Raw genomic sequence first — 25,709 nt, 5'->3', positions numbered from 1 at the left:
GAGGCGAAAAGTGCGACCAGCTACAGGACGACGAAAAAAAAAGGGGGGGGGGGGGCTTTCATACAGGTTCTGAATGTGGTTGGCCAGCAACGATGCCATATCCCCCGATAAAAGAGATCAATGTGACATAACACTAAACGACTGGACAATACAATAATCGGAATGGTTGCAAGAACGACAGTTACGTGCGATGTACCGTCGTCTGCTCTTCGGGTGTCCCGACTACGCGCGGCCTTCGCATAACGCTATAACATCAGAGCAAGGAAACGAGCGTTTCGCACAGAAGGTGAAAATTTATAGTAAGCACTAAAACATAGACACAGTAGAGCTCTATGAAACTGCTATACTGTGATTCAATGTAGTTCGCGACGGGTGCTCTCCGCATGGGAATCAAATCGCTGCAAGCTCTTGGGACACTGAGGACAGAAATACTAGCCGACTCGCAAATATATGTGCACCTGCACGGTTTCAGGATGAAACCTCAAATGTAACGGCTCATTTCTGCGGAATTAAATCCACCAATGTCGGAGCTAACCCCTCCGTCGGAAAGGCATCTTTTGCCATAAGCCAAGCATTTATAAAAACAGAGAAAAATAATTTACTCTTGCGTCAGCAATATTAATGAAGGCGTCTATATTTCGCTTCGTTTCGTGAAGTGTTAATGGAGTTCGAAGCGTGCACCGAAATTCCGGGATCCCAATGATATCGCTGTAAAAAAAAAAAACAACGAAAACAACACGCAACGTTCGCTTGAACTTTGTACCGAAGTTATTATGCACCTGCATATTTCTTACGTGCCAAATGCACCACTTATCAAGCGATTGACAACAAGCACATAACGTATATGACACCCCGCACTGCTCGACATTTGTAGGGCAAGGCAGTACGCGAATAAAAATGCAAACTCGTAATTTCAACACACTCCTTGCTGCATAGAATGGTGCATGTCAGTGCTGCAAAAGCACACGGAACGCGAGCTGCCTCGAGAACATACACACACCCAAACACACACACGCACACGCACGCGCGCGCCGTTTAGTGACTGTGTATGTCCACAGAAGACATTCATTGACCAATCAAGCTTTTCACAGCTGCACTTCCATCAAAAAAGAAAAAAAAAGAGAGCCGACCCCGCCGCGGTGGCCTAGTGGCTAAGGTGCTCGCTCGGCTGCTGACCCGCAGGTCGCGGGTTCGAATCCCGGCTGCGTAGGCTGCCTTTCCGATGGAGGCAGAAATGTTGTAGGCCCGTGTACTCTGATTTGGGCGCACGTTAAAGAACGCCAGGTGGTCGAAATTTCCGGAGCCCTCCACTACGGCGTCTCTCGTAATCATATATGGTGGTTTTGGGACGTTAAACCACACATATCAATCAAAGAAAGAGAGCCGATCAATCAGCTAGGTTCTCAACTCGATCAAACTCAACTCAAACTCAATCAGCTATAGGCACTAATGACAATAAAAAAAAACGAATGGCATGCACCAAAGTATACACTTCCGAGAGCATATAACTTCACCGAACTCTCAACGTGTGAAACCAACAGTGCAGTTGAATAAACTGCACTGCAGCTCAACTGCACTGCAGCTGCAACCCCGCAGCTCATTTTCGGCATGTCACTACGGCTGCAAACCACGCGCGTTTGCGATCACGGCCGACCCAATCCGAAAACAGCAGTTTGAGACTGAAAAACAAATTTAAAAAAAAATAAATCACCAACGAGAATCGACGCTGCTTTTCCGGTCGTTTGTGGAAACGCCACTATTTTGCGTTTTCTTTCTGTGCATGCGTACGTGCCTGCGCGTGCATGTCCAGCCGTTTCTGTGCATCGAGGAACAACGATCGTGAAGGAAAAAAATGCAAGAAAAAAAAATAAAAGACGGACTAAACGAGGGGGTTCGCGTAACCGAGACGAGGGAGCGGAGAGCGGCGACCGATGCCGGACACGGTCAGGCACCGTAATTAAGGCTGAGCCGACGGCGCGACGCGGAGTCCATTTGCGCGATGAATGCACGCACTCCGACGACGCCGGGCATTAGCATACACACGCACGCACGCGGCCACAAACGCGCAGCCGGGACGACACAGGGGCCCGGGAAAAGCTCGGAAACAAGCAGCTCGCGCACGTGACGCCCAGCGAGCACGTCCGCGCGACGGCCTTCATTAAAGAGAGAGCGGCGCTGTTTGTGCCGCGGCCGCACAATAATAAGCAAACCAGTGGTGGCGAGGAGCGGTGAGCCCAGAGACCCCCTGCGAGACGAAGGATGCCTACCACGGGGGGCAGATGAGAGGGAGGCTCCTCCTTTGATGACGATGAGACGTCCGCCAGAGGGCACGCGTGTCGTGAACGTTCTCGCGGTGTACCAAGCACAGACAGTACACCCGCATTCCCAAGGCAGTGGTACGCTCCGCCGACTTCCGCAGATGCCGTTTGCATCTATCGACTCTGACATGGGCTCTTCCACGCTTGTATGTCATCGTCTCCTATTTTCCATCTTCAACTCTCGGCGCGCCATGGGCATAGTGTGGCGAACCGGGCGTTAAATTTTAGAAATTTGCAGTCTGCAATAGACTTCAGGCTCCACAACTATTAAAAAAAATTGCCCGCAGCTTCCCTCGGGGGAACACTGAGGAGGATGCGGAGCATATAATTGGTTAACCGGGTGTTAAAGTGCGACTTACTTGGGTCGATGGCTAAATTGGTTAACGTGGTTGTGAAATGGGGTGTTAAATTGCGACTTACTTGGGTCGATGGCTAAATTGGTTAACGTGGTTGTAGGAGGGGGTGTTAAATGAGTGAACACGTACACACGTATGCGAAAGGGCGGCGCTGGTCGAAGGGACGTCGATCATTGTGTTTGTGGATTCGTTGGAATTCATTTCACCGCGACCTTGGACGTCGACGCGCCGTACAAACCAACCGACGAGCGGCAACTGAGCGAGCGAGCGCCGACCTTGAGTATATATACAGCTCGACGGCGCATGCACTGTCAGCTGTTGAATGTTCTCGAAGCGCGACGCCACATGCGCGTCCACTGGAGAATCAGGAGAATTGTAGATGTCGAACGCGGTGTGTAGAGGAGGAAGGGTGCACAGATGGTGGAGGAGTGAAGCGCGCGCGGTGTGTACAGGAGGAAGGGATGCACAGATGGTGGAAGAGTGGGCGACGGCGCGACGGCGCATGCGCGCGCGTCAGCTGTCGAATGTTTGAGAAGCGGTGCGGACGGCGCGGACGGCGCACTACAAGGCGCGAGTATAAGATGCTCCGCATCTAAAACGGTAGGTGCTTACTAAAAGAAGTGCGGACATGTGGCACGCGACGCTTCCAAGCAAGCAGAGCAAGATGATGAGCATACCAGCAGGTAAACTTACTGAATTATAGCTGTGCACATGTCATTTGAACTCACACCAGCATAGACAACTTAACGCACTTCTAAATGAAGAATATAACTACCCGCTAGACAAGACATGTATCATGTCATGTTGTAACACATGTGTACAGGCGCACAGTTTCGATGAGTCATTGTTTCCTAAATATGTTCTTTCCTTTTCCAAATAAAGTTCAATTGTGGGTTCAGCGCTGTGTCCCTTCTCTGTCCGTATGTAATGCGTTGCGCTGTAAAATTATTCTGCGATGAACATCCACGAACGTGCCTAACTAGCTACTGTTCTGCTGACAATGGTTCGTGCATTCTTTTCATCGCGTTTCTGACCACGGTTCACACGCAGGCTGCTTAATTTCCTACACATGCTACAATACAGATAGCGATGCGTGTTTACTTTCCGTTGCCTCCAGTAAGATACGTATTGACGCGCAATTGAATGAAATTCATCGTTAAATTCAGAGCGGACGCACGTTATGTAACATCTCGTAACATTGAGAATCATAACCGGTAATTTATCGGAAGTACACTACAAAATCCAACGGTACAACTTAATTTACTAAGTAGGCTATCTATAACGATTCACTTGTGTATGCAACTTGGCGTCTCTCATAATCATATGGTGGTTTTGGGACGTTAAACCCCACAAATCAACCATTGTGTATGCAACTTGGCCACGCATAGCAAAGTTGTGATGCAATTTGGTCCAGCTCTGCTAAGCAAATTAGTTTCTGAGAAAGTGACCAGAAGGTCGGATGGCAGCACGAAGACATGCTATATATAAATTAGACTCAATCGACATTGCACGCACAATGTACCACATTTGCATGTTAATCTGCACATAATGATAATAGACACATCAGAGAACCGGGATAAGAGGGGCCGATCGACATAAAAACAACACAGACGGTTCAATCAAAGCATCCGTACCCAAAGGATTGTAACACGCGGAGGAATAATTATACATGCACATAACATAACCGTATTCCTTCGTTTTCGTGGTTCTTTTTTGTTTGAAAATAAAATGAAGGGAGGGAGGGGGGGGGGGCGATTTCCGCATGAGGACGAATTAACAGCTGTAAACGATGATTTTGAATAAAGCGCTAACCGCTGTTCTGCCGTTAAAGAACAATCAACATGGCACTGAGGCTTACGACCAACGCCACCAGAAAGTCGATCGACGCTCCTCGGATTATTACCAGCAAGAGAGAGTCATAAATGAATACAATGCTAATTATGGAGCATACCTCACGTACATAGGGATGGAAATCACAACCACAAGGCGGCCTAGATTCTATATTATTGAAGTTGTAGTTCAAAATTAGGTGATTCGGACGGATGCACATGAGTGTATCCAACACGAGCTAGGACATGGAGCCTAGCGATTACACGCAAAATGAAGCGCTAGAAAAAAAGAAAATAGCGATGCCCATGACTTCCAACACCTATAAAAGGAGTCCGCGGCAGTGGAGCCGTATAGTTAGGATGCCCGGCTGCTGACCCAAAGGTCGCCGGTTCGATTCCGGCGATGGCGGCCGCGTTTCGATGGAGGCGAAATGGCAGAGGCGCGTGTCTTGTGCGATGCCACTGCAAGTTAAAGAAGGCCAGCTGGCCGAAATTTCCGGGACCTCTACTACGGCGTCCCTTACATTCATATCGTGGTTTTGGAGCGTAAAACCACACATATTATTATTAAAAACAATACGATAGAAATAAGGAGCAGTCGACACTGAAAACGTGTTACGAAACGAAAATCAAGGTAAAAACAAAGGTGCAATTCGCAGAATTATAAAACATCGGGAACGTCCCTGATCTATTTCTTTTTTTTTTAATTACACGCTGCAACTATGACAGACAAACGCCAGGCTTTTGCGGAACGCGCAGCACAGTCACAGATGCTTCTGTAACTGACGCGAAGGCCGTAGTGGGAGTCTATTTAACGGATCTTAGTTGGTCCTTTTCTCTTCGCTTGCCCGACTTCACACCAATATTCCAGGCAGATTAAATGGAAATTATTCTAGCACTGCGTAAACTCCAATCACACATTTCTTCAGTAGTGGTGTTAACAGATTCCTTATACGTGTGCACAGCGTATAGCAGCATCGCACTCGTCGAGCTGCCTCGCAGAACTTTACTTTTATATGCCGAATCATGTGCGGAACGTCCGTCTGGTTTGAGTATACCGTACGACACTGGATTAGAATTAAATGAAGCGGCGGACACCTTAGCGGCAGCGTCTGTTAAACGGACCTGTCCTGAATATTCTAAAACCACCCCGCGATAACACGTTTGCACGACTCAGGAACCTTTGTCTGCACGAGGAACATACTGAATCGTCTGTACTGAGCGACACAAGTTTCCAGCACCTTATGTATCTATAGAATAAACCATGGTGCAGCACAAGACAGAAGTTACGGTAACAAAATGGCGACGCAGAATACCGTCATTAAAGTTTTACTTACACAGGCCTGGATTTGTTCCTCCCATTCCCCCCAATGTATAGTTTGTAATGAAGCAGAAACGATCGAGCACTTCTTCATGGAGTGTTGAAGATATATCAGATAATAAGGCAAAGATTTCTAAAACCACCTTTTCAAAAAAGGGGCCTTGAGCTTTTTTACATCGGCATTTCTCTCCCTGGGGTAGTCAGCACTGGGGCACTGCGACAGGGCCATTTACAATGCTATATCCAATTATTTAAAACAATCGAATTCAGAGAATGCCTTGTTAAAGCTATCAGCACATCTAAAACATTACCTTTCACCTATCATTTCACCTCAACTATATCCAATTATTACTTTTTTGTTTAACTTTAGGTAGCATTACATTGAAAGGCACGAAAATTATCACAAGCATTGTTGTCCCTGAGTACCTTATTTTGTCGCATATTTATTGCCCTCTTTTTTTCCTATCACTTTCTCCTTTTTTCATTATTATTCTTAATTTTCTTTCACAAGTTCTAATGCCGCACACCTCGCGGCCGATACCTGCGGTGGGTATACTGCCATTCTTTCGGAAATCATCATAATAATCCTCATCATCATCAGAGCATTTTCTAAAAACTTTTTGGGATGCTACAAGCACACTACTGAGTACCTACTGCGTCATAAATAATCATAAATTTCGTGTAGTAGGCCAGAATTCACTACATATGCTATTCTTCGTCATTCTTCGTAGAAGCGTGGTATCCGCTGCACATTTGCAAGAAATATTGTGCAAACGTTTTATGCAGTGGCTGACGACTATGAAGAAATATGCCAGAAATGGGTAGGTGCCACAGTCAATAGGTCATCGAGAACAAGTTTTCTAATGGGTTGGAGCATTGAACGACCCAGTCGTTACGCAATTCGCACTCTCCCGACATCAAGCCTATACCTATAAGGTCAGTTTAGAAACGGGTTCCAAGCACCGGCGTGGCTCAGTGGTAGAATACTGGGCTGGCACCCAGCGGACCCAGGTTCGAATCCCATTGTGCCCTTATTGGTTTTAAACTAACGAGCAAACCGTGTTCTGATCTCATAACAGCTTTCGCTGTAAAAATCATCCGCAGAAAACACCTATCTGAAGCCCTTGTTGGTTCATTGGACACTCGTTCATTAAGTGACAAAAGTTACACTATATATTAGGAGTCGTAACACCACTCTCTCTATCAAGCAATCTACTGGACCAGTAAAGCTTTCTTCGTCAAAGACACCGGAAAGAGATGTTGCAAATAGAACTGGTCAATCAACGCTCGGCTCGCCTAAAGCGGACATTGCATTGGAAAGTGAGAGAAAGTCTTCGCTTTTACAAGTATCTTTTTGAGATGCGTTTAATAACTCATTACTAGGCAACGTTTCTACTAATCAAATAGCCGGGCCCCTCATTTTGAAATAACACATGCAACGAATGAGAGGTTACGTTCGATCCGCCTGCATATTTACACCCGTAGTGTGAGAGTGTGCTGATGTGATGATGCTGGACGACTGCATAGACTGCCATTGGACTGACACGATATATTTCGTCAGATAAATTTACACCAGAAGAAACGGCAGATGCAACCTTAACTCGACCTCAACTATAGTTGAAATCGCACAAAAGACAACGAGCTCAGCACAACATCACAGACCAAATGCGACTGGTAAAGAAAAAAAAAAGCACGACTGTCCAGGCGTAAAAGAATGAATGCCGCGTGTGGCATATATTGACGGCGATATTATGGGAAACGCACTCAGCACGACTAACGAGCAAATGAAGGAGACCCTGCAGACACTGCGGCTACGTGCGCGCAAGGTCGTGTGGAACGGAATCTCCTCGCCTGCAGTGTGACCACATGCCGAAGACAAAAAACAACCTATAGAGCTCCACACGAACCCACGCAGGAGGGTCGGCTTTGCAGAGGAGCTGCCGTCCTCAACGACGTCGCCAGCACCGAGATCCCCGCAGAATAAAGACGTGGCGGGGCTTCAAATATCCATTCCCGAGTCCGCACGCACGCGCAAGCACGGGCGATTGAAGAGGACCGCCCGAAAAAAAGCGAGACCACGGAGACACGTCTCAAGGAGTCAACGCCTCGTACAGTGGACGTCCACAATGAATAAACAAACAACAACAACGACAAGACAAAACGAATAGAGAGGATAAGCATTTGGGGAGAACGCATTCTCCCGTGGCCACAGCCCTGCAGCGCGGGCAGCCAGCAACGGCGGCGATTGCGTGGTAAAGCGATCGCCTTGACGTATTCCTTTGACGGCTTTCAAGGGCGAGCGCATCTGCGTTATGGCCGGGGCGCGCATATCCATACAAAGCACGCGGGGAATATCACTTGGAAATGCGAAGCTCGTGCGCACAGCCCCCAAACCGCCATCTCTCTCTCTCTCTCTTACTCTCTCTCTCTCGCATTCTCGCGGCTGTGTACGCGTACGTGCGCGACACGCCTGTCTGCCTGCGCCCATATTCGCGCATTTCCATAATCGTGGCAATCTTGCGATGATTCGACTTTCCCAGAATGGACAGGACAGGAAAAAAAATATATATACATATACAGAAAGAAAGAAGAGCACACATGAATACGGGTGTTTGGAAAGGCGCCTAATAAAAGAAATAAAGACAAGCGTCGCGTGGGGTCACAAAGGCGAGGAGGAGATGGACGCGTGGGGCGACGCTGTCAATTGCCAGAATTTGCGGTGGACGCGAAAATGCGCTAGACTACGAAGATCCGCCAGGACTTTCACAGCAAGAATTTCGCGCGTGGTCGCGCACCCGGGTTGCGATTTCGAGGGAGCCATGGTCCAAATCGACCGAAGAGACCCCTCAAAGAGAAATTAAAATTGACGCTTGCATGCGCTATGCCACTACTATAAAAGCACGTATGAAATCACACGATCCTGAACAGTGTTGCCGAACGCGTTGCGCAAACAACTGATACTCGCATTTGTAATTTTGAAGGTACACTGCTCATCCACAAGCTCCAAGCGCCCGCTACAAAAGTAAGAGAGGCCACGGCGGGACAAGTTCCGTCCGTGTACGCAAGGTTTAGCTGGCCAGGAACACCACCACCATCTCGAGGGCTCAACATGCTCGTAGACACGAAACCCATTAGTACACTACGCGGGATATATACACGGTACATCCACCCGGGAATAAATTTTAAACACGTCTTGATATATTGTCACAGATCGAATGTTCAAAAAGTAACCACCTGGAATAAAGAACGCACTGCTAGAACACCTTAGTGTAGCAAGCAGGCGAGCTGATTTCTAAAAACATATCTGATTTGAATGTCGCGGTATATATGTGAAGACTTTCTCAACTATGAACAGTGATGTGGCTCTTAAACGGTGCCCGATAAATCACCCATTTAGCTTCGATGATTATGTAGTTCAACATCGTGCAACAACGTGCAACAAGCTATGGCGCAAAAATTGTTCGAAATGTAGTCCTTGCATGCTCCTTTCAACTGTCTTTTGCGTCTGAATGCAGACGACACATCCAATCGCATTCTCTCCCGTGAGTTATACGACTCAAGTGGCGACAAAATACACTAAGTTGAAGAGGAAGAGTAAGATAAAACCATGCGATGCATAAAAAAAAAATTACATCGCATTTCGCAGAAAGAGGCGGCACGAACTCGAAAGTTGAATATGTGAAGTCAAAAGCACCGTTATTTAATCGGGTTGATCATCCAATGAACACAAAAGCCCCGCAGGAGTTAATAGACTACTCGTCACTCACATTAGGCAGGTCTGCCGCCACGCAATACATAGCTGAATATGTAATTCCATGTTCACTCGCAGCACTCGCTTTTAGGATTTTGTTGTTCTATTTACGAAAACGTCCCCGCGAAGCTTGCATGGCTTTTCATGCGAACACTCTCACTTTCTTACGCCGAGAGTAAAGCAGCTTTTAAAGCCGGCTTTACCGCACTACACGAGAAGAAATGCCGTCTCGGCCATCCTGCCCACGGACACAAAGAAGTATAGGAGACGAATAAACGAGAGGCAGCCAGAGACCATACCAGCAATCGGACACGTGATGCAAAAGAGCACAACTAACATGTCGCGGAAGTTTGATAACTTTTCGAGCGAAAATTGCATACTGCACCACTTTCTCACAGTCAAACGGATGAAAACCACCAACAACACCGCATGTTACAGAAAATCGGAAAAATCGGGGAAAGAGGACAACTGCGATGCACAACGTATATCTTGGCGGCGTGGTATTGCTTGTCTAAGGTAAAAATATTGTTCCTACAGTTGAACTACCATTTGTGCGACCGAAACTCGCCGATTATAATAGCTTGAGTGGGAGTTAGTTTCAGGCATAGGATGCACTGGCGGACAACCACCGGAGTGTGAGAACACAACGAAGCCGGCGAGCGCACGCACGGGGCATACTTGCGGCCTACCGTGCATGTAATGACAGAGGCGACGTACAACGCTACCTGGCGATTCGGGTGGGCTGAGTTGGGCCACCAGTACGCTGAGGTCGAGCGGCAGCAGCGGGCGGCGGCGGCACGGCGTCGTGAAGGCGCGCACCTGGTGTTGCATGGCGCAGCGGGGCCGGGCAGGGCAGCTCGCGGCAGCGCCGCACCTCCATCGACCGAGTCCCGCGGCGACAGCGCTTGCACTGCTGGTCCGCGCACGAGGGCCCTGCCGAGCGACAACCCCGGCAACTCCCGCGAGGAGACGCTCCACGCGCCGCGCACCACGCGCTACCACGCCGGCGGCCAGACGAGCGCGCGCCGCGATCCGAGCCGGGCGCCCCGCCGGAGGTCGTCAAAGAGCGCGTGGCAGGACTGCGCTCGCGGCGTCATCAACCGGCACGTATACGCAACTGCTGCGCGAGAAAAAAAAAAACGCTACGCGCGGAAACGGAAGCGGGCTAGATGCGGTTAGTATGACATTCCAATGTAAAACACTGAGCGCAAATAAACGACGCACGACGAAGAATGGAAAAAACACACACCAAAGGCGCTCCACTCGTACCCGCGGCAATCTTGAAATCCCCGACCACGCGCGCAACGCTGGTTACGTCTAATGCTTGATTGATTGATTGATATGTGGGGTTTAACGTCCCAAAACCACTATATGATTATGAGAGACGCCGTAGTGGAGGGCTCCGGAAATTTCGAGCACCTGGAGTTCTTTAACGTGCACCCAAATCTGAGCACACGGGCCTACAACATTTCCGCCTCCATCGGAAATGCAGCCGCCGCAGCCGGGATTCGAACCCGCGCCCTGCGGGTCTGCAGCCGAGTACCTTAGCCACTAGACCACCGCGGCGGGGCTTACGTCTAATGCTTCACCGAATTTACGCGTCGTGCCCAAGGTTAAAAAGCAGCCCGTTGGGTGCTAAAGCAGTGGGTTGGCTAACAAACTTCGGATAATTTACTCAACTTCGCTCGACGTTCATACGGCAGAGCGACACTATTCTGAATGAAGAAACCCTGCGGTAAACAAACGACCTTATGTGTAGCGAAATACAGAGTGACACTTCAAAAGGCCGACGTTTACGAGATGTGCGTGTTGACAATGGTAAACAGATCATACATATATATATTCATTCGTGTGAAAGGTTCTACAACAATATCGTACAAAAGTTAAAGGTGGTCGAATAATAATAAAAGGAAGAAGCCGCAAAATGAAGATTTGATTTTACTAATTTCGATTTCGCGTGAAACAGATAAACGCCTCGTGGAGTTATTACGGAAGCGTATATCAAAAGTTGAGCGCCGGGATAATTAGGTAAATAGGAACTAGAATGTGAGTGGCATTAAGCTAGCCCGCATCATGCATTGAACTTATTTGTCTAAAGTACAATACCCTGCCCACCGACGAAAATCGTTGGTACAAGCTATTTCTGCAACCATTGAAATAACAAAAACGATAAAGTAGTACGATTTAGATACTGTTTATTGCACCGTTATATTGAAAATTCGGATTTTCGCAGACGTCATAGACTAAAATACGCAAATTTAGAGAAATACAGTAAGAAAACAAAAAACCTCTATAGCACTGTATGCAACATATAAAGACAGACAGGTTTCCTCCTTATCAAATAAATAACTCTCGGTTCTCTCCCGGCAAGAAAGCTATTTGCGCGCCTTTTATTCCGGCTTAACGCGAGTACAATAAATGACAGCACGACGACACAGCACACTCATTTGAACGTTCTACCCACACGACGTCGATTTTAAATTTAAACCGAGCACATCTTGAGCGACGCTTGAACAAATGTCCTGTGCAAAGGACACGGAGTTCGTGGTTTAAATATACGCGCACCGGCTTGTGTCTCCGACGCAACAAGCGCCGTGCCACACCACAAATTTCTAAGAACTAGCAGAACTCCTCACCCAGCTCAGAGAAGGTACCCGAAACTAGCCCTCAACCGGAAGCAACGTCAGCGTGCACGGCGCTCCTTCGTCAGCTGAAGTGCCATGTGGACGCGACGCCAATCAACGGCCGCGCAATGAGGAGGGCGAGAAGGAAGACGCGGGTGGTGGGGGGAGGGTAACAAGTACCTGGCCGGAAGAGCTGCAGGCGCAGCATGGGTGGTGGTGCGGCGGCCCGGCGTTCCCCCGGGGGGCCCGGGACGCGTTGGCGCCGCAAGGCGCGCAGGTCCACGGGCCGCGCGTCCAGGCCGGCGTCAGCGGCCGCTTCTTCGTCGCCACCGGACACAGCTCACAGCACAGTACACTCACGCCGGTCGGGTCGACGCAGCCCGCGAGGCGCGCCGCCTGCCGCGTGGCCCATCGGTTCCAACGGTCTCGGTCGCTGGCTGGCTCCCGGAGTCTCGCCTTCCTTTCTCACGCTGCCGCTTGGCTCTGGGGGCGCGCGCACTCTCGCTTCTCCCGTGGCGCGCGCGCGCTGCCGGCGCTCGCATGCGCCTCGCGCTGCCCACCACGCACGCGCACAGGAAGCGCGGGCGAGGAGGTGGTCGCCGCATAGTGCGCACGCGCCTACCACGCAAATCGCGACGCGCAAAATAGCACACGCCGCCGCGGAGAAGGGCGCCCCCTTTCCACACGCCTCTCCCTTGTAGTTGAGGAAGGAGGAGGCGAGAGAGAGACGGAGGATGGGGAGCGACCTTGTCGGAAGATGCTGGCGACCGCCGCAGCCACCACAACGACGCGCCGCCGCGTGGAAAGCGAGGTGTAGAACGTCGCCGCTCGCCCAAGCGCCAGTGCACGCGCCTCGCGGCGTTGGAGGTAAGGAGGCGCCGTGTGTCTACAGCGAAAGACGCCGGCGCGCAAGTTGTCAGACGGCTGCATTCTCTACAATAGGTGAAACGGTAGAGTATCGACGACACGATGAGCTCTTTTAATAGCTTAATTCACTTTAATTCGGATAATACAAATAATACTAGCACAGACCACAAACAGGCGCTACCACAAAAATATGTAAGAAAAAGAAAGACCCCCCCCCCCCCCCATATTACAGAAGAAATTTTAAAAAATGCTAGTCCGTTGACGAGCGACCTACAGTCTATTGCATAGCCCTGTAAGAAAAACTTATACATGCGCTGTCAGCATTACAACATTGACTTTCCTTCTCAAAGCTACCGCCTGGCAGTGTCACTGCAACTAGGAATCAAGGAATTCCCCCAAACAACTAGTAAGGTGATAGTACATGCGTTAAAACATGTCGCCGACAAGAAGTTCAAGCATGAAGCCAACGTAAACGCGGCTCTGTATTGCGGAAATCGCGCGAGTATTGTGGTATCCCTCCGAGGAGTAAACTACGAGGCGAAATCTTTTCATCGCACCTTAGTGGCAGCACCGGAACGGAGGCTACGCAGGGAACAAACGAGATGGCCGGAACTCGCGGTGCTTTCCGCGTTTCAATGCATGAATATCGGCCGAGCTGGGGTGTGGAAATACCACCCGATCGAGGAATGGGAAAGAAGCGGACGGGGCGGGGAACCAGCCATGCCTGTCGATTCAGCCGTTTCTCGCGTCTGCATACGCCTGTGCCGTCGGCGGCGCCTTTGTTCCACAAATTTGGCTCCGGGCTCGGAACGGGAGGACAAAGGGCGGCTGGCACGCTCTCTCCCATGCCGGTCCCAATATAGCAGTCGGCAGGGAAAGCAGCGCTCCTCCCAACGCCCGGCTGCTCGAATGCCACTCGGCTGCCCACGCTGAAGCGACTGAGCTCGGAAACCAACCTTCCAAGAGAAGACACGCGGACCCACGCGCTGCCAAAAGCGCGCGCTTAGAAACATCATGGAAGCAATTCTTAATATATTAGGTATATATATTCACCGTTTCACGCTACATCACTAAGGCGCGAGCGAGTCAAGTGCTCTCTCATCGCGTACGCTTCGCCATGTTTCAACGCGCACAGAGTAGATAGAGCCCTAGTAGTGGCTGTAACGAGTAGTGACCAATTGCCAGTTTTCGAATGTCATCCACCTAACGTGGACAGAAGTTCGCGATGTAGTAATTGATTGATTGATATGTGGGGTTTAACGTCCCAAAACCACTATATGATTATGAGAGACGCCGTAGTGGAGGGCTCCGGAAATTTAGACCACCTGGGGTTCTTTAACGTGCACCCAAATCTGAGCACACGGGCCTACAACATTTCCGCCTCCATCGGAAATGCAGCCGCCGCAGCCGGGATTCGAACCCCCGCCCTGCGGGTCAGCAGCCGAGTACCTTAGCCACTAGACCACCGCGGCAGGGCTCGCGATGTAGTAAGACCACTCTGCAGAATCTAGCAGTCATGTCAGGGTATCATAACAATTTTTTTTTCGTTTTGATTTTAGTTTCGTTCCATCGTGAAAAGTTCCATTCTGTTGCTGTTCCACAACAAGAACAAAACTTCGTATAAGTTCGTAACATTATTTATTTGTATGCAAACTTCGTTGGGTAACGATAAAAATATTGGCCTTTTCATAAGAACGCTCCCCTTAAGTCGGACATGGGTTGGACCCTCAAGTCGGACATGGGTTGGATACATGATGATAGATGGTAGCGCAGACAACGAACACGGACAAGAGAAGGCACATAGACACAACACAGCGCTAACTTTCAACAACAGTTTATTACACGCAGATCTCCGTGGTGTATGCGATCCACCACGCCAACGTCGCACGTGCGTAGCTCTAAAAACCATCAAATATAACCAACGCGCGTGTTCCAATACTTTACAATTTTATATTTTTCAATCTTTTTTTTGCTTTTTCTTTCTTCCTTTTATCCCATGTTACCACAAACCCTATCGCGAATACATGTAATCAAGTTCCTTATCTGTCAACACCACTGATGGGCTGCTCACACACGTGTCACCTAGCTCTGCAATTTTGCCGGCCTCCAATACCAATCGCGTCATCTCGTGCCTACTTCTATTGATTATAACCGTTTCCTTGAATTTCGGTGTGCACTTACATCTCAGGCAATGAAGGGAAAGAAAACCATCAGGAACAACACTATTTACTTTGTTATTGTGCTCGCGCAAGCGATCGTTTATGCATCTACTGGTCTGACCGATATAACACTTTCCACAAGTAAGTGGAATGAGGTATACCACACACATGATGCACTCCACAAATAGGTTTCTATGTTTCTTTTGGCATACATTTGATTTTCCCTTGTCTGGTCTTGTGCTTCTGCAAAGACTCACCAACTTATTGGGTGCCGAGAAAACTACGTTAGTGCCACATTTTTCCGCAATCTTTTTTATCCTGTGAGAAACCTTATGCATGTATGGAATTACGGCAAAACTTTCCTTTCTTGAGCTCACCCTATCCATCGCTTCACATCTTTTCTCCAGCACTTTTCTGTGCAATCCTTCAGCAACGGACACGACGAGGCTCTTGGGGTACCCGGCATTGCTTAGCCTCGAGACCTGTTGTCTGAAGCTTTCATTCATGAGGCACCGGCAGGACTTCTTTAGTGCCTCACTCAAGCACATCTTCGCAATGCCTCGTTTTACCAGTTTAGTATGCGCTGAGTGAAACTGTAGTAAAGGCTTACTTGCTCTGGGCTCGTAACACCAGCATGTCTTTTCATCTGAGAATTGAAAGTTAATGTCAAGAAATCTGAGCCTTCCGTCACATGGCATTTCAAAAGTCACTTCAAGTGGGTTAAGACCCTCACGAAAAACGCTACACACGCTACTACATTGAGTAGTAAAATCTGCAGTTCTGTCGTTGATAAACACTAAAAAGTCATCGACGTACCTAAATACGTGCACAACATTGTATTCATTTAGGCGTCCTGATAGCCTCCTGTCCATTTCAGCCAAAAACAAATTACTTAAAACTGGTGCTAAGCACGAGCCAATGCATACTCCTTGTTTTTGCAGATACAGGGTACCATTGTTTTCAATAAACGTTGACGACAAGTAAAACCTAAGTAATTCTAAGAAATTGTCGACGGACGTACCTGCTTGTGCGCTAAATCTAACGGCACCGTACTCATCGATGCATTCGCCAACACATGTTAATACTGCTGATTGTGGCAGAGAATAGTACAGATCTTTTATGTCAGCCGAAAACGCTTTTAACCCTATGTTTTTTCGTTCCCTGACGAAACTTATCACCTGTTCCGAATTTTTTGTCAGGAAGGGGTCATTTATGTCAAGCAAGTTTAATGTTCTTTGCAGATACACAGCTACAGCTTTTTGCCACGTGTCCTTCTCCGACACTATCACTCTGAACGGTACTCCTTCCTTATGCGTTTTAGCACTAAAGAACACATCCAGACTGTCATTTTTACTTTTTCTGATACCGCTAAGCACACCTTCTAGATTCATCCTCTTACAAAGTTCTATTGCTTTTCCCCTCACTTTTTCAATCGAAATACTTTTCCTTTCGCTGAACACTGCCGTAATAGCACTTTTAGCCTTTTCTTTAAATTCATCATGCGAGAAAACCGCAAACCCTCCTTCTTTATCGACTGGAAGTACACTCAGAGCATGCTGTGTCAAGTAAGTTTCCACGCGTTTGAGAGGCAAACTGCGGCATGGAGGCCTACACAATTTTAAAGCGTCCACACCTTCGTTGATGATCCTGGTGGCTTGATCCTCGGGAACCCGCTTCGACACTTGACGTACAATTGATACGAGTTCCGGCTTGTTCTTTTGAGGTTGCACGGCAAACTTTGGCCCAAGTCCCAATACTTCTAGTACAAAGTCCGGTAGGCAGATGCCTTCTGCCACATGAACGTTGGAAGTTGCACTCACGCGCACTTTGTCCACCAAATCACGTAACAGTCGTAAATGAAGCTTCCAGTGGAATTCTATCATTTGGTCTGCCAGACGTAGATGCTTTCGAAAGTGAATCTCCGCTGCATACGACTCAGGAGGCTATCAGGACGCCTAAATGAATACAATGTTGTGCACGTATTTAGGTACGTCGATGACTTTTTAGTGTTTATCAACGACAGAACTGCAGATTTTACTACTCAATGTAGTAGCGTGTGTAGCGTTTTTCGTGAGGGTCTTAACCCACTTGAAGTGACTTTTGAAATGCCATGTGACGGAAGGCTCAGATTTCTTGACATTAACTTTCAATTCTCAGATGAAAAGACATGCTGGTGTTACGAGCCCAGAGCAAGTAAGCCTTTACTACAGTTTCACTCAGCGCATACTAAACTGGTAAAACGAGGCATTGCGAAGATGTGCTTGAGTGAGGCACTAAAGAAGTCCTGCCGGTGCCTCATGAATGAAAGCTTCAGACAACAGGTCTCGAGGCTAAGCAATGCCGGGTACCCCAAGAGCCTCGTCGTGTCCGTTGCTGAAGGATTGCACAGAAAAGTGCTGGAGAAAAGATGTGAAGCGATGGATAGGGTGAGCTCAAGAAAGGAAAGTTTTGCCGTAATTCCATACATGCATAAGGTTTCTCACAGGATAAAAAAGATTGCGGAAAAATGTGGCACTAACGTAGTTTTCTCGGCACCCAATAAGTTGGTGAGTCTTTGCAGAAGCACAAGACCAGACAAGGGAAAATCAAATGTATGCCAAAAGAAACATAGAAACCTATTTGTGGAGTGCATCATGTGTGTGGTATACCTCATTCCACTTACTTGTGGAAAGTGTTATATCGGTCAGACCAGTAGATGCATAAACGATCGCTTGCGCGAGCACAATAACAAAGTAAATAGTGTTGTTCCTGATGGTTTTCTTTCCCTTCATTGCCTGAGATGTAAGTGCACACCGAAATTCAAGGAAACGGTTATAATCAATAGAAGTAGGCACGAGATGACGCGATTGGTATTGGAGGCCGGCAAAATTGCAGAGCTAGGTGACACGTGTGTGAGCAGCCCATCAGTGGTGTTGACAGATAAGGAACTTGATTACATGTATTCGCGATAGGGTTTGTGGTAACATGGGATAAAAGGAAGAAAGAAAAAGCAAAAAAAAGATTGAAAAATATAAAATTGTAAAGTATTGGAACACGCGCGTTGGTTATATTTGATGGTTTTTAGAGCTACGCACGTGCGACGTTGGCGTGGTGGATCGCATACACCACGGAGATCTGCGTGTAATAAACTGTTGTTGAAAGTTAGCGCTGTGTTGTGTCTATGTGCCTTCTCTTGTCCGTGTTCGTTGTCTGCGCTACCATCTATCATCATGCAACCATACCAACAAGCCCAAGTCGCCACCCTCATGGGTTGGATAGTTTCCTCCCACGTCCTTAAGAGGAGCACAATTAATTGTACCACGAATTCCTATAAACCAGCGCAGACCAGTGCCCTTCTAAGTTACATTAGACTTTCTCAAAAGTTAATTACAAATTTTGTTTAGCAGGCTGAATGCTTCGCGTCAAGGAAGAGCGCATGGCCTCAGAAGCAGCCCGCCATCGTGCGTACCACTCATATGCGATACCGCTGTCTATATAATACAAATTGCCGCGCCGAGAATGCTTGCTCCGCGCCGGAATGCGCCGCATGCACACGGAAGTCCAAGTTCAGTTAGAACGAAGTTCTCTGGTTGCCACTACAAAGAAATATATAAAAAACAATATAAAGAAATCCGGTTTTGCTCCGGAACGAAATTGACAATGCTTCCGTTACGTTTTCGCGAAAGTAAAAAAAATATAGTTTTTTTTTGTTCGGTTTACTTTCCGTTCCAATACACTGGCTCATGATAACGGTAAATTCTTCCAGAAAAATATGAAAGATAAAGCAGGCAGTTGTTAAGCGTTGGGCCAGGTATAAAAAAAAACGGTTTGCATGCATTCAAGTCATTAGTAATGTTCACTCAATGACGGAATATTAATAAAACGCCATTTAGTCAGAAATAAGACAGCAAAAAATAGGTTAAGGCGAGATATTTGCAATTACAAACAGTGGTGAATACATGAGAGAGCTATTGTTGCGAAGCCAACCTCTGGATTTAAACCCACAACTCACGTAATATACTAGGGTGATGGCACTCGATAGGGTGTGCACAAAAACTTGACTAATGAAAGATAATAGCTACCATACAAAACTAGACATGCTAGACTATAAAACACCATGGAAGTTGAAAAACGTGACAGATAGCCATTTTTAATATGATCATCATTATACGCTTTTTCTTGATATTATGTTAGTGCACGCTTGTTTGAAAATCACAGGCGGTTCAGAGAGGGGCGAGACAAAACGGGCTGATGCTTTGTCAAAAACCAAAAAAACATCGTCTCAACTTACTGCAACACGAGTCAGAATAATATGTTTGCTATTATTTTTTTTACATTTAGATACAGGTGATCGCGAGCTGTTTTGATCCAGAAAGCTAGAAAAAGTTCAGCGTTTGACTAAAAAGCTGCAGAAACGCAATGGAGTCCATTTTCATATGGGACCCAGGAAAGAACCCTCCCACACACTGGATGTCATTATTGTTATCATTTGTTAAGCTTCGTTATCAACCTTGCAAAGCTCAGCAGCACCACGGCAACGACAGCGCACAGGTTGACTTTCGTGCAGCTCGGCAGAATCACGGGCGGCGAGACGCGGTTTGAATTTCATTCGCACATACAACGGCAAAGTTCACGGCACATGTCTGTGGCGCGACGGTCAAAAATATATGTAAGCATCCGCTCGAGTCTGTGCACTTTCAACAGCGAGGCCTAAACCGAACGAACGCACGAACGACACGTGGCGCTCGAGCTTCGAACTCGGACGAACCGCAAGCAAACACCAACGACGACGACACAAAGCACGCGCAGCGGCGAATAGACGTCGCCCGAAAACTCGATATGGCACGCGAGGAGGTTTCAATTCAAGACGAGCACCCAATGTCGAAAGGCGAACAAAAGCCACGAACACGCACGCGGAATGGAGTCTTTTTGCTGACCGCAGCTAGGGGGGGGGGGGGGGCAAAAGTCAGGCATATGAAAAAGCGAGAGAAAGGGGGGGGGAGGAGAGCAAGCAGCGTATCTACGAATACGTATATCTATATGTAACGAAAACCTCGGAGAGTACACGATCGTGCGTTCCAGTATGCGCATGCGCGCGTGGGTGAGCATGCGTGTGTAGGCGGCGCGTACGAGGTTATCTGTGTTCAGGGCACGTGCCTCGTGATTCCTTCAGATAGGGAGCAACAATTTCAAAGCGGGAGCTGACGGACAAATATTTGTTCGAGATACCCAGCCGGACAACAAAACACAATAGCATTACGCTAAGCGCAATTCGTCAAATCTATACTAGCACTCTGCTAGGGATCCAGATGTTTGTAACACGTTATTGTTTGACTACGTTTCAGTTATTGAAGTTCAAATTAAGTATATACCCAGTGAGACACACTGAACGCACGAGGTAGGTATTATTTCTGTCTGAAGCTATCTTCTATTGATTGCTCAAGTTCTATTCATTTAGTTCCGTTAATTTCGTTCGAAAGCACACGTCATATATGCATATATAGAAGCGCTATTTAATTATTTATTTGATTTGCATGCACAAGGACACATAAAAAAAGGGGGAGAGAGCAAGTTGTTTGGAAGGGCACAACGCCTGATATGCTCTTTCGGGAGGAGGGGGGGGGCATGCCGTATACGAAGAAAGTCACGAAATTATCGCTTTGGTATAGCTAGCTTGTTTGCACAAACCGGTGAAAGGAATGTTAGAGGCCACACACAAAATGAGATATACAATTCAAGTTTCCTGGCAGGAATACAGCGCATATCTAGACCGAAATCCTAGTTATGCGTTTGTTTGAAGTCCGGTTCTTTCCTGTATCCAATCTTAGCTTTGCCTCGCAGATGCGCATTAGGACGAAGGGGAAAAGTTGCACATAGCCAAGGTCACGCGAGGAGGCGCACTTAAATACAATTCTCAGCGAAAGAGTATTCGGCTATCAAACAAACAAGATAGGAAAGGTGGCCCCGCCACGGTGGTCTAGTGGCTAAGGTACTCGGCTGCTGACCCGCAGGTCGCGGGTTCAAATCCCGGCTGTGGCGGCTGCATTTCCGATGGAGGCGGAAATGTTGTAGGCCCGTGTACTCAGATTTGGGTGCACGTTAAAGAACCCCAGGTGGTCAAAATTTCCGGAGCCCTCCACTACGGCGTCTCTCATAATCAAATAGTGGTTTTGAGACGTTAAACCCCACATATCAATCAATCAGATAGGAAAGGTGTAGAAAAACTTTTGTCCTCGTTTAGACAACATCGTTAAACTCATGCTCTAACCACCCAAACTAAACCAAGTGTTAGCCATTTCTGTTCCGATTGCGTGAATGGGAAGTATACACGCAAGAAAAAATCACAGCATATTCACGGAGTAAATTATGATGAGTGGGGCCAAGCGTGCGTCCGTCCGTCCGTCCATCCATCCATCCATCCGTCCGTCCGTCCGTCTGTCTGTCTGTCTGTCTGTCTGTCTGTCTGTCTGTCTGTCTGCGACGAGCACGAGCCACCGCGGCGCTCCGCTCCGCCGCTCTGCTTCGTCCAGGCCTCACCAATGATCCGCCACGTACGGCGACGATCAAGGAGACAGAGCGGCACTCCTTCCTCGCGCACCCAGGCACAAGTCGCGCAGCAGCCAATCGGAGAGTGGCTGCTGCGCGGTACAGCGCCATCTAGAATATCCTCACTCAACTGCTGTTTGTCTGTACTTCTATGAGACAGCGCCGTCTATCATACTGTTCGGGAGATACTGCCTTCGTTTTTTTTTCTCGTCTCTTCTTCTCTCGGTTACGCCTGACGCAGGACAAGGTTAGACTAAGAGGAACTTCGCCCCTAAAAAGATTTACAATAGAAGAACATCACATCGAGGGCACGAGGAGGATGAGGCCAGCATATTGGTGAAGAAGACGACAAAGGCTGCTGCAGCTGCCGCCACGGAAAGCTCACACGTGCATACACAAGCACAACGCCGGACCAATTCGGATCCAGGGGCAATGGCCGCCCGCGCTCGGGTACACACGACGCTGCCAGTCACCAAAGCAAAGTAATCCGGTTGTTTTTGCCCTTGCGGGCTAGGCTGGGCGCGTAAGCGGCCACGTTTGGCTGACACATTTCGCCGATGGCCGTAAACACGTGCGCGTGCATGGCCGATCGCTTGACCCGAGATCACCACGGAGCAGAGGGAGTAAAAAACGCGCCGAAGGAGACACGTGAAAAACCACGGAAAAGAGGAGCGAGCGAAGGAGGAGAGGAAGGCGGAGGAGGAATCGAGCCGAACGGTGACAGAAAGGCGAGGGCGCTGCGCGCGGCTCCTCTCTCCGACTCCGCAAATCAGGCTCGGGCCGAGGAGAGTGAGCGAAGAGGGGGATTACGGAGGCGGAGATAATCCGCTGCGATTAATTATCGCGGAATTAGGAGGTTTTCGCGCAGGAGATGCGGGAGGAAAGGAAGCAGGCAGGTCGCCCGGCAACTAAACCGTTTATCGCGGCAACAGCCACGCAACGCTGCCTCGGCCACAGGTCACAGCCAAGGGGTCAGTGGCAGAAGCAACAGAACGCGGGAGACCCTCCCGCTCAGACCTCCCCTGCTTCTGGCGGCTACTGGTTCACGAGAGCGAGGGCCCTTGCCTTGCCGCCCAAAGGCGGGAGAAAGCTAGGTGCACGCGCCAGGTCCTGAAACCCGTTCAGCCAACGCTGGCTACATAGGCACAAGCGCCCCCTAAGTACAGACAGAAGAAGAAAAGAAAACGGATGCATGACCCGAGACATTCGAAAAACACGCTTGCTTCTGGCGAGGATTGAGCGGCCACAGCCTCTCGCTGTACGTCCTCTTGATATTGGTCAATATTGCGACAACCACATGGCGGATCCACTCCAGTGAAGGCGACTGCATTCGTAAGAACCACAGACTCAATTGAACTTTTGGCGCTGCGGAATTTGAAAAAATAAATAATATAATTTGCGCCATCCAGTCATTTCACACGGTCAATCACTATACGCCTCGACAACTCGACTCACTGCAAAGCCCTCCTGACAACCACTGATTCGGAACACAGCATACGCCACAAACGCCAGAACTCAAAAGAGTGCAGCGCTGATGACGTCCGCCAGGGTGCTGCTTATTTTCTATTCGCTTTATTTCGCATACAATGGCTCCATTATGCAAAAGCCGAGGGAGGAAATTCTGTCAAACAGAACTCAACTCATTTTGCTGGCGGGAGACATGAATACCGGATGGTGAAAGCAACCGCGAAGCATACGAGATGGAGCACATATTCGAACAGGCAAGTTGCGCCATCATTCACCAGCTACAGCCAAACAACCTACACAGTATAGCGCATGAGGTCCACGATGATTAACTTTTTAGGAGCGAAGCTCCTCTTAGTCATACATTGTCGCACGTCGGCGTAACTGGCAGTATCTTCCGAACAATACAATAGATGCGCTGTCTCAAAAACGTACTTACGAACTGCAGTTGGGTGAAGATATTCTAGATGGCGCTGTACCGCTACTCTCCGATTGGCTGCCGCGAGAGCTGTGCCTGGGTGTGCGGGGAACGAGTGCCTCTGTCAGTCTCCTACAACGTCACCGTACGTGTCGGATCGTTGGTGGGGCATGGACGAAGCAGAGCGGAGGGCCGCGGCGGCTCGTGCTCATCGCCAGACAGACAAACAAACAAACAGACACACAGACTAGAGCCAGACAGACGGACGGATGGACGGACAGATAGTGGGACGCTTCACGTCACTCATCATCATTCACGCCGTGGATATGCTGTGAATTTTTTCGAGTGATCACATACCAGCGTATGTATCGAACATATTTCACCCCGGGCACTTGTTGAGAAAAAAAATGGTTTTTTTTTTCACCAATTAACATAAACCCCACGAATAGTGTTTCAAAGCCTAACAATGCCCGAAGCCCGTCAGTTGACGACGAAATTCCGGTGAGTCAACTAAATCTTTTTCTTTGTTTGGCGCCGTTATAATAAGGGCGCGTTTTCCAAACGCCGCATATTGCGACAGAAACGGCAAAGGTGCGCGAGAAGCGGCTGCACAAGAACGTGGCTCTCACCTCGGTGAGGGGGTGCCTGAAAGCACAGCTGCTTCCCCTTGATGCAGACAAAGCTTTGGATGATGTCCAATGAAAGCGCTCGCATGGGCCTCAGTTTTATTCGAATGCGGCTGACGATTGGGGGGGTCACCTTGAAGCAAAGACGGGCCAACGGGGATGCTCGTCCGCAGAACGATATCTAAATTGCAACACCACTAAAAGAGCGGAACCGGCGGACATGTCAGAAAAAGACAATATTCATAAAGGTCTTTCCAGGATTAACAACAACGGGTATTTGAATCTGACAGCCAATTAGCAAGCCTATGTTGCTTAACCTAGACATACCGCCTCGCAATAACGGTGAAATTCGTGGTTTCTTGGCTACAGGAGGTGATTGATGATTGATTTGTGGGGTTTAACGTCCCAAAACCACCATATGATTATGAGAGACGCCGTAGTGGAGGGCTCCGGAAATTTCGACCACCTGGGGTTCTTTAACGTGCGCCCAAATCTGAGCACACGGGCCTACAACATTTCCGCCTCCATCGGAAATGCAGCCGCCGTAGCCGGGAATCGAACCCGCGACCTGCGGGTCAGCAGCCGAGTACCTTAGCCACTAGACCACCGCGGCGGGGCTTGGCTACAGGAGGTGTTCAAGTGAATTAATCTAAAAGAGGTGCTCTTGCGCAAGTCGCCAAGGTCACGCGCACGGTTGTCAAGGGATGATCCCAACCGAGGCGCTTTGGCGCGGGTGCCATCTTGATACTTTCGCAATCTCTTCATATGCAATAAGAATGTTATGGCCCAGATGACTAAATGAGTCCGATAATGTTGGCCAGATGTGAGTACTTGCTGGTGCCGCCTGGTGGGCCGAAACAGATCGAAAAAGAATTTGTAAGACTACAAAACCTTCAAGTGTCATGTACTGAAAATTTTGCAACAAGTCGTTGTGAGGTTATGAATTTCTATAGTGCTATCTCGGGACCGGTGAATATTTTATCAGTAAATATGGACTACACTCCTGTTAAAAAAACCAAACATTAAGCGTTGCGAATTAAAAAAAAAGTATTTGCGGTACCATAAGCACGCGCGCGCACGCACCAACCCCCCCCCCCCCCCCAATACACAGATCTCAAAGATGTGTCCATTAGTGACGGATGTATTGCGTACGTGAAAATAAGCGACAAACTATTAGTTTGGCATGTGCGTCTTATCTGTCCGCGTTAGAAACTGCTGACTTGACTGACTAGTCGCTTCGTTACTATTACGACCTAAAAACACTTACTAAACCATCTATCACTATACCGCGAAAGAAGTGCTAGTTATGTGTGGCGAAATTGGGGGAAAAAAAGAGCCCCCTAAGCATATGTGAAACATCTCCCACCAACCAAAATTAAAAAGACGACGAAACTAGCGATGAGAAAAAAATACTTTAAGGTGCCATTTCTAGGCGTACATCTTGGCCCGAA

The 25,709-nt window shown here is 48.4% G+C and overlaps 1 protein-coding gene across 2 annotated transcripts in view; it reads right to left on the bottom strand.

Moving 5' to 3' along the window:
- The window catches only part of LOC119171546 (uncharacterized), a 671,663-nt gene that overhangs the window by 127,560 nt on the left and 518,394 nt on the right, over positions 1-25,709 (bottom strand). Inside the window, exon 1 of one of the 2 annotated variants that reach the window (XM_075892255.1) lies at positions 12,380-12,802. The exons of the other annotated variant lie outside the window; for it this stretch is intronic. Within the exon in view, the coding sequence (XP_075748370.1) occupies positions 12,380-12,407 (28 nt within the window). The 5' untranslated portion in view covers positions 12,408-12,802. Of the gene's footprint in view, positions 1-12,379; positions 12,803-25,709 lie in introns of those variants that run through there. 2 annotated transcript variants of the gene reach the window in all.

Source organism: Rhipicephalus microplus, chromosome 4, assembly GCF_043290135.1.
Source record: "Rhipicephalus microplus isolate Deutch F79 chromosome 4, USDA_Rmic, whole genome shotgun sequence".
In the NCBI taxonomy this organism is placed as follows: Eukaryota; Metazoa; Arthropoda; class Arachnida; order Ixodida; family Ixodidae; genus Rhipicephalus; species Rhipicephalus microplus.
Note: the sequence above shows the minus strand (reverse complement) of the source record. Positions and strands in the feature narration are given on the sequence as shown.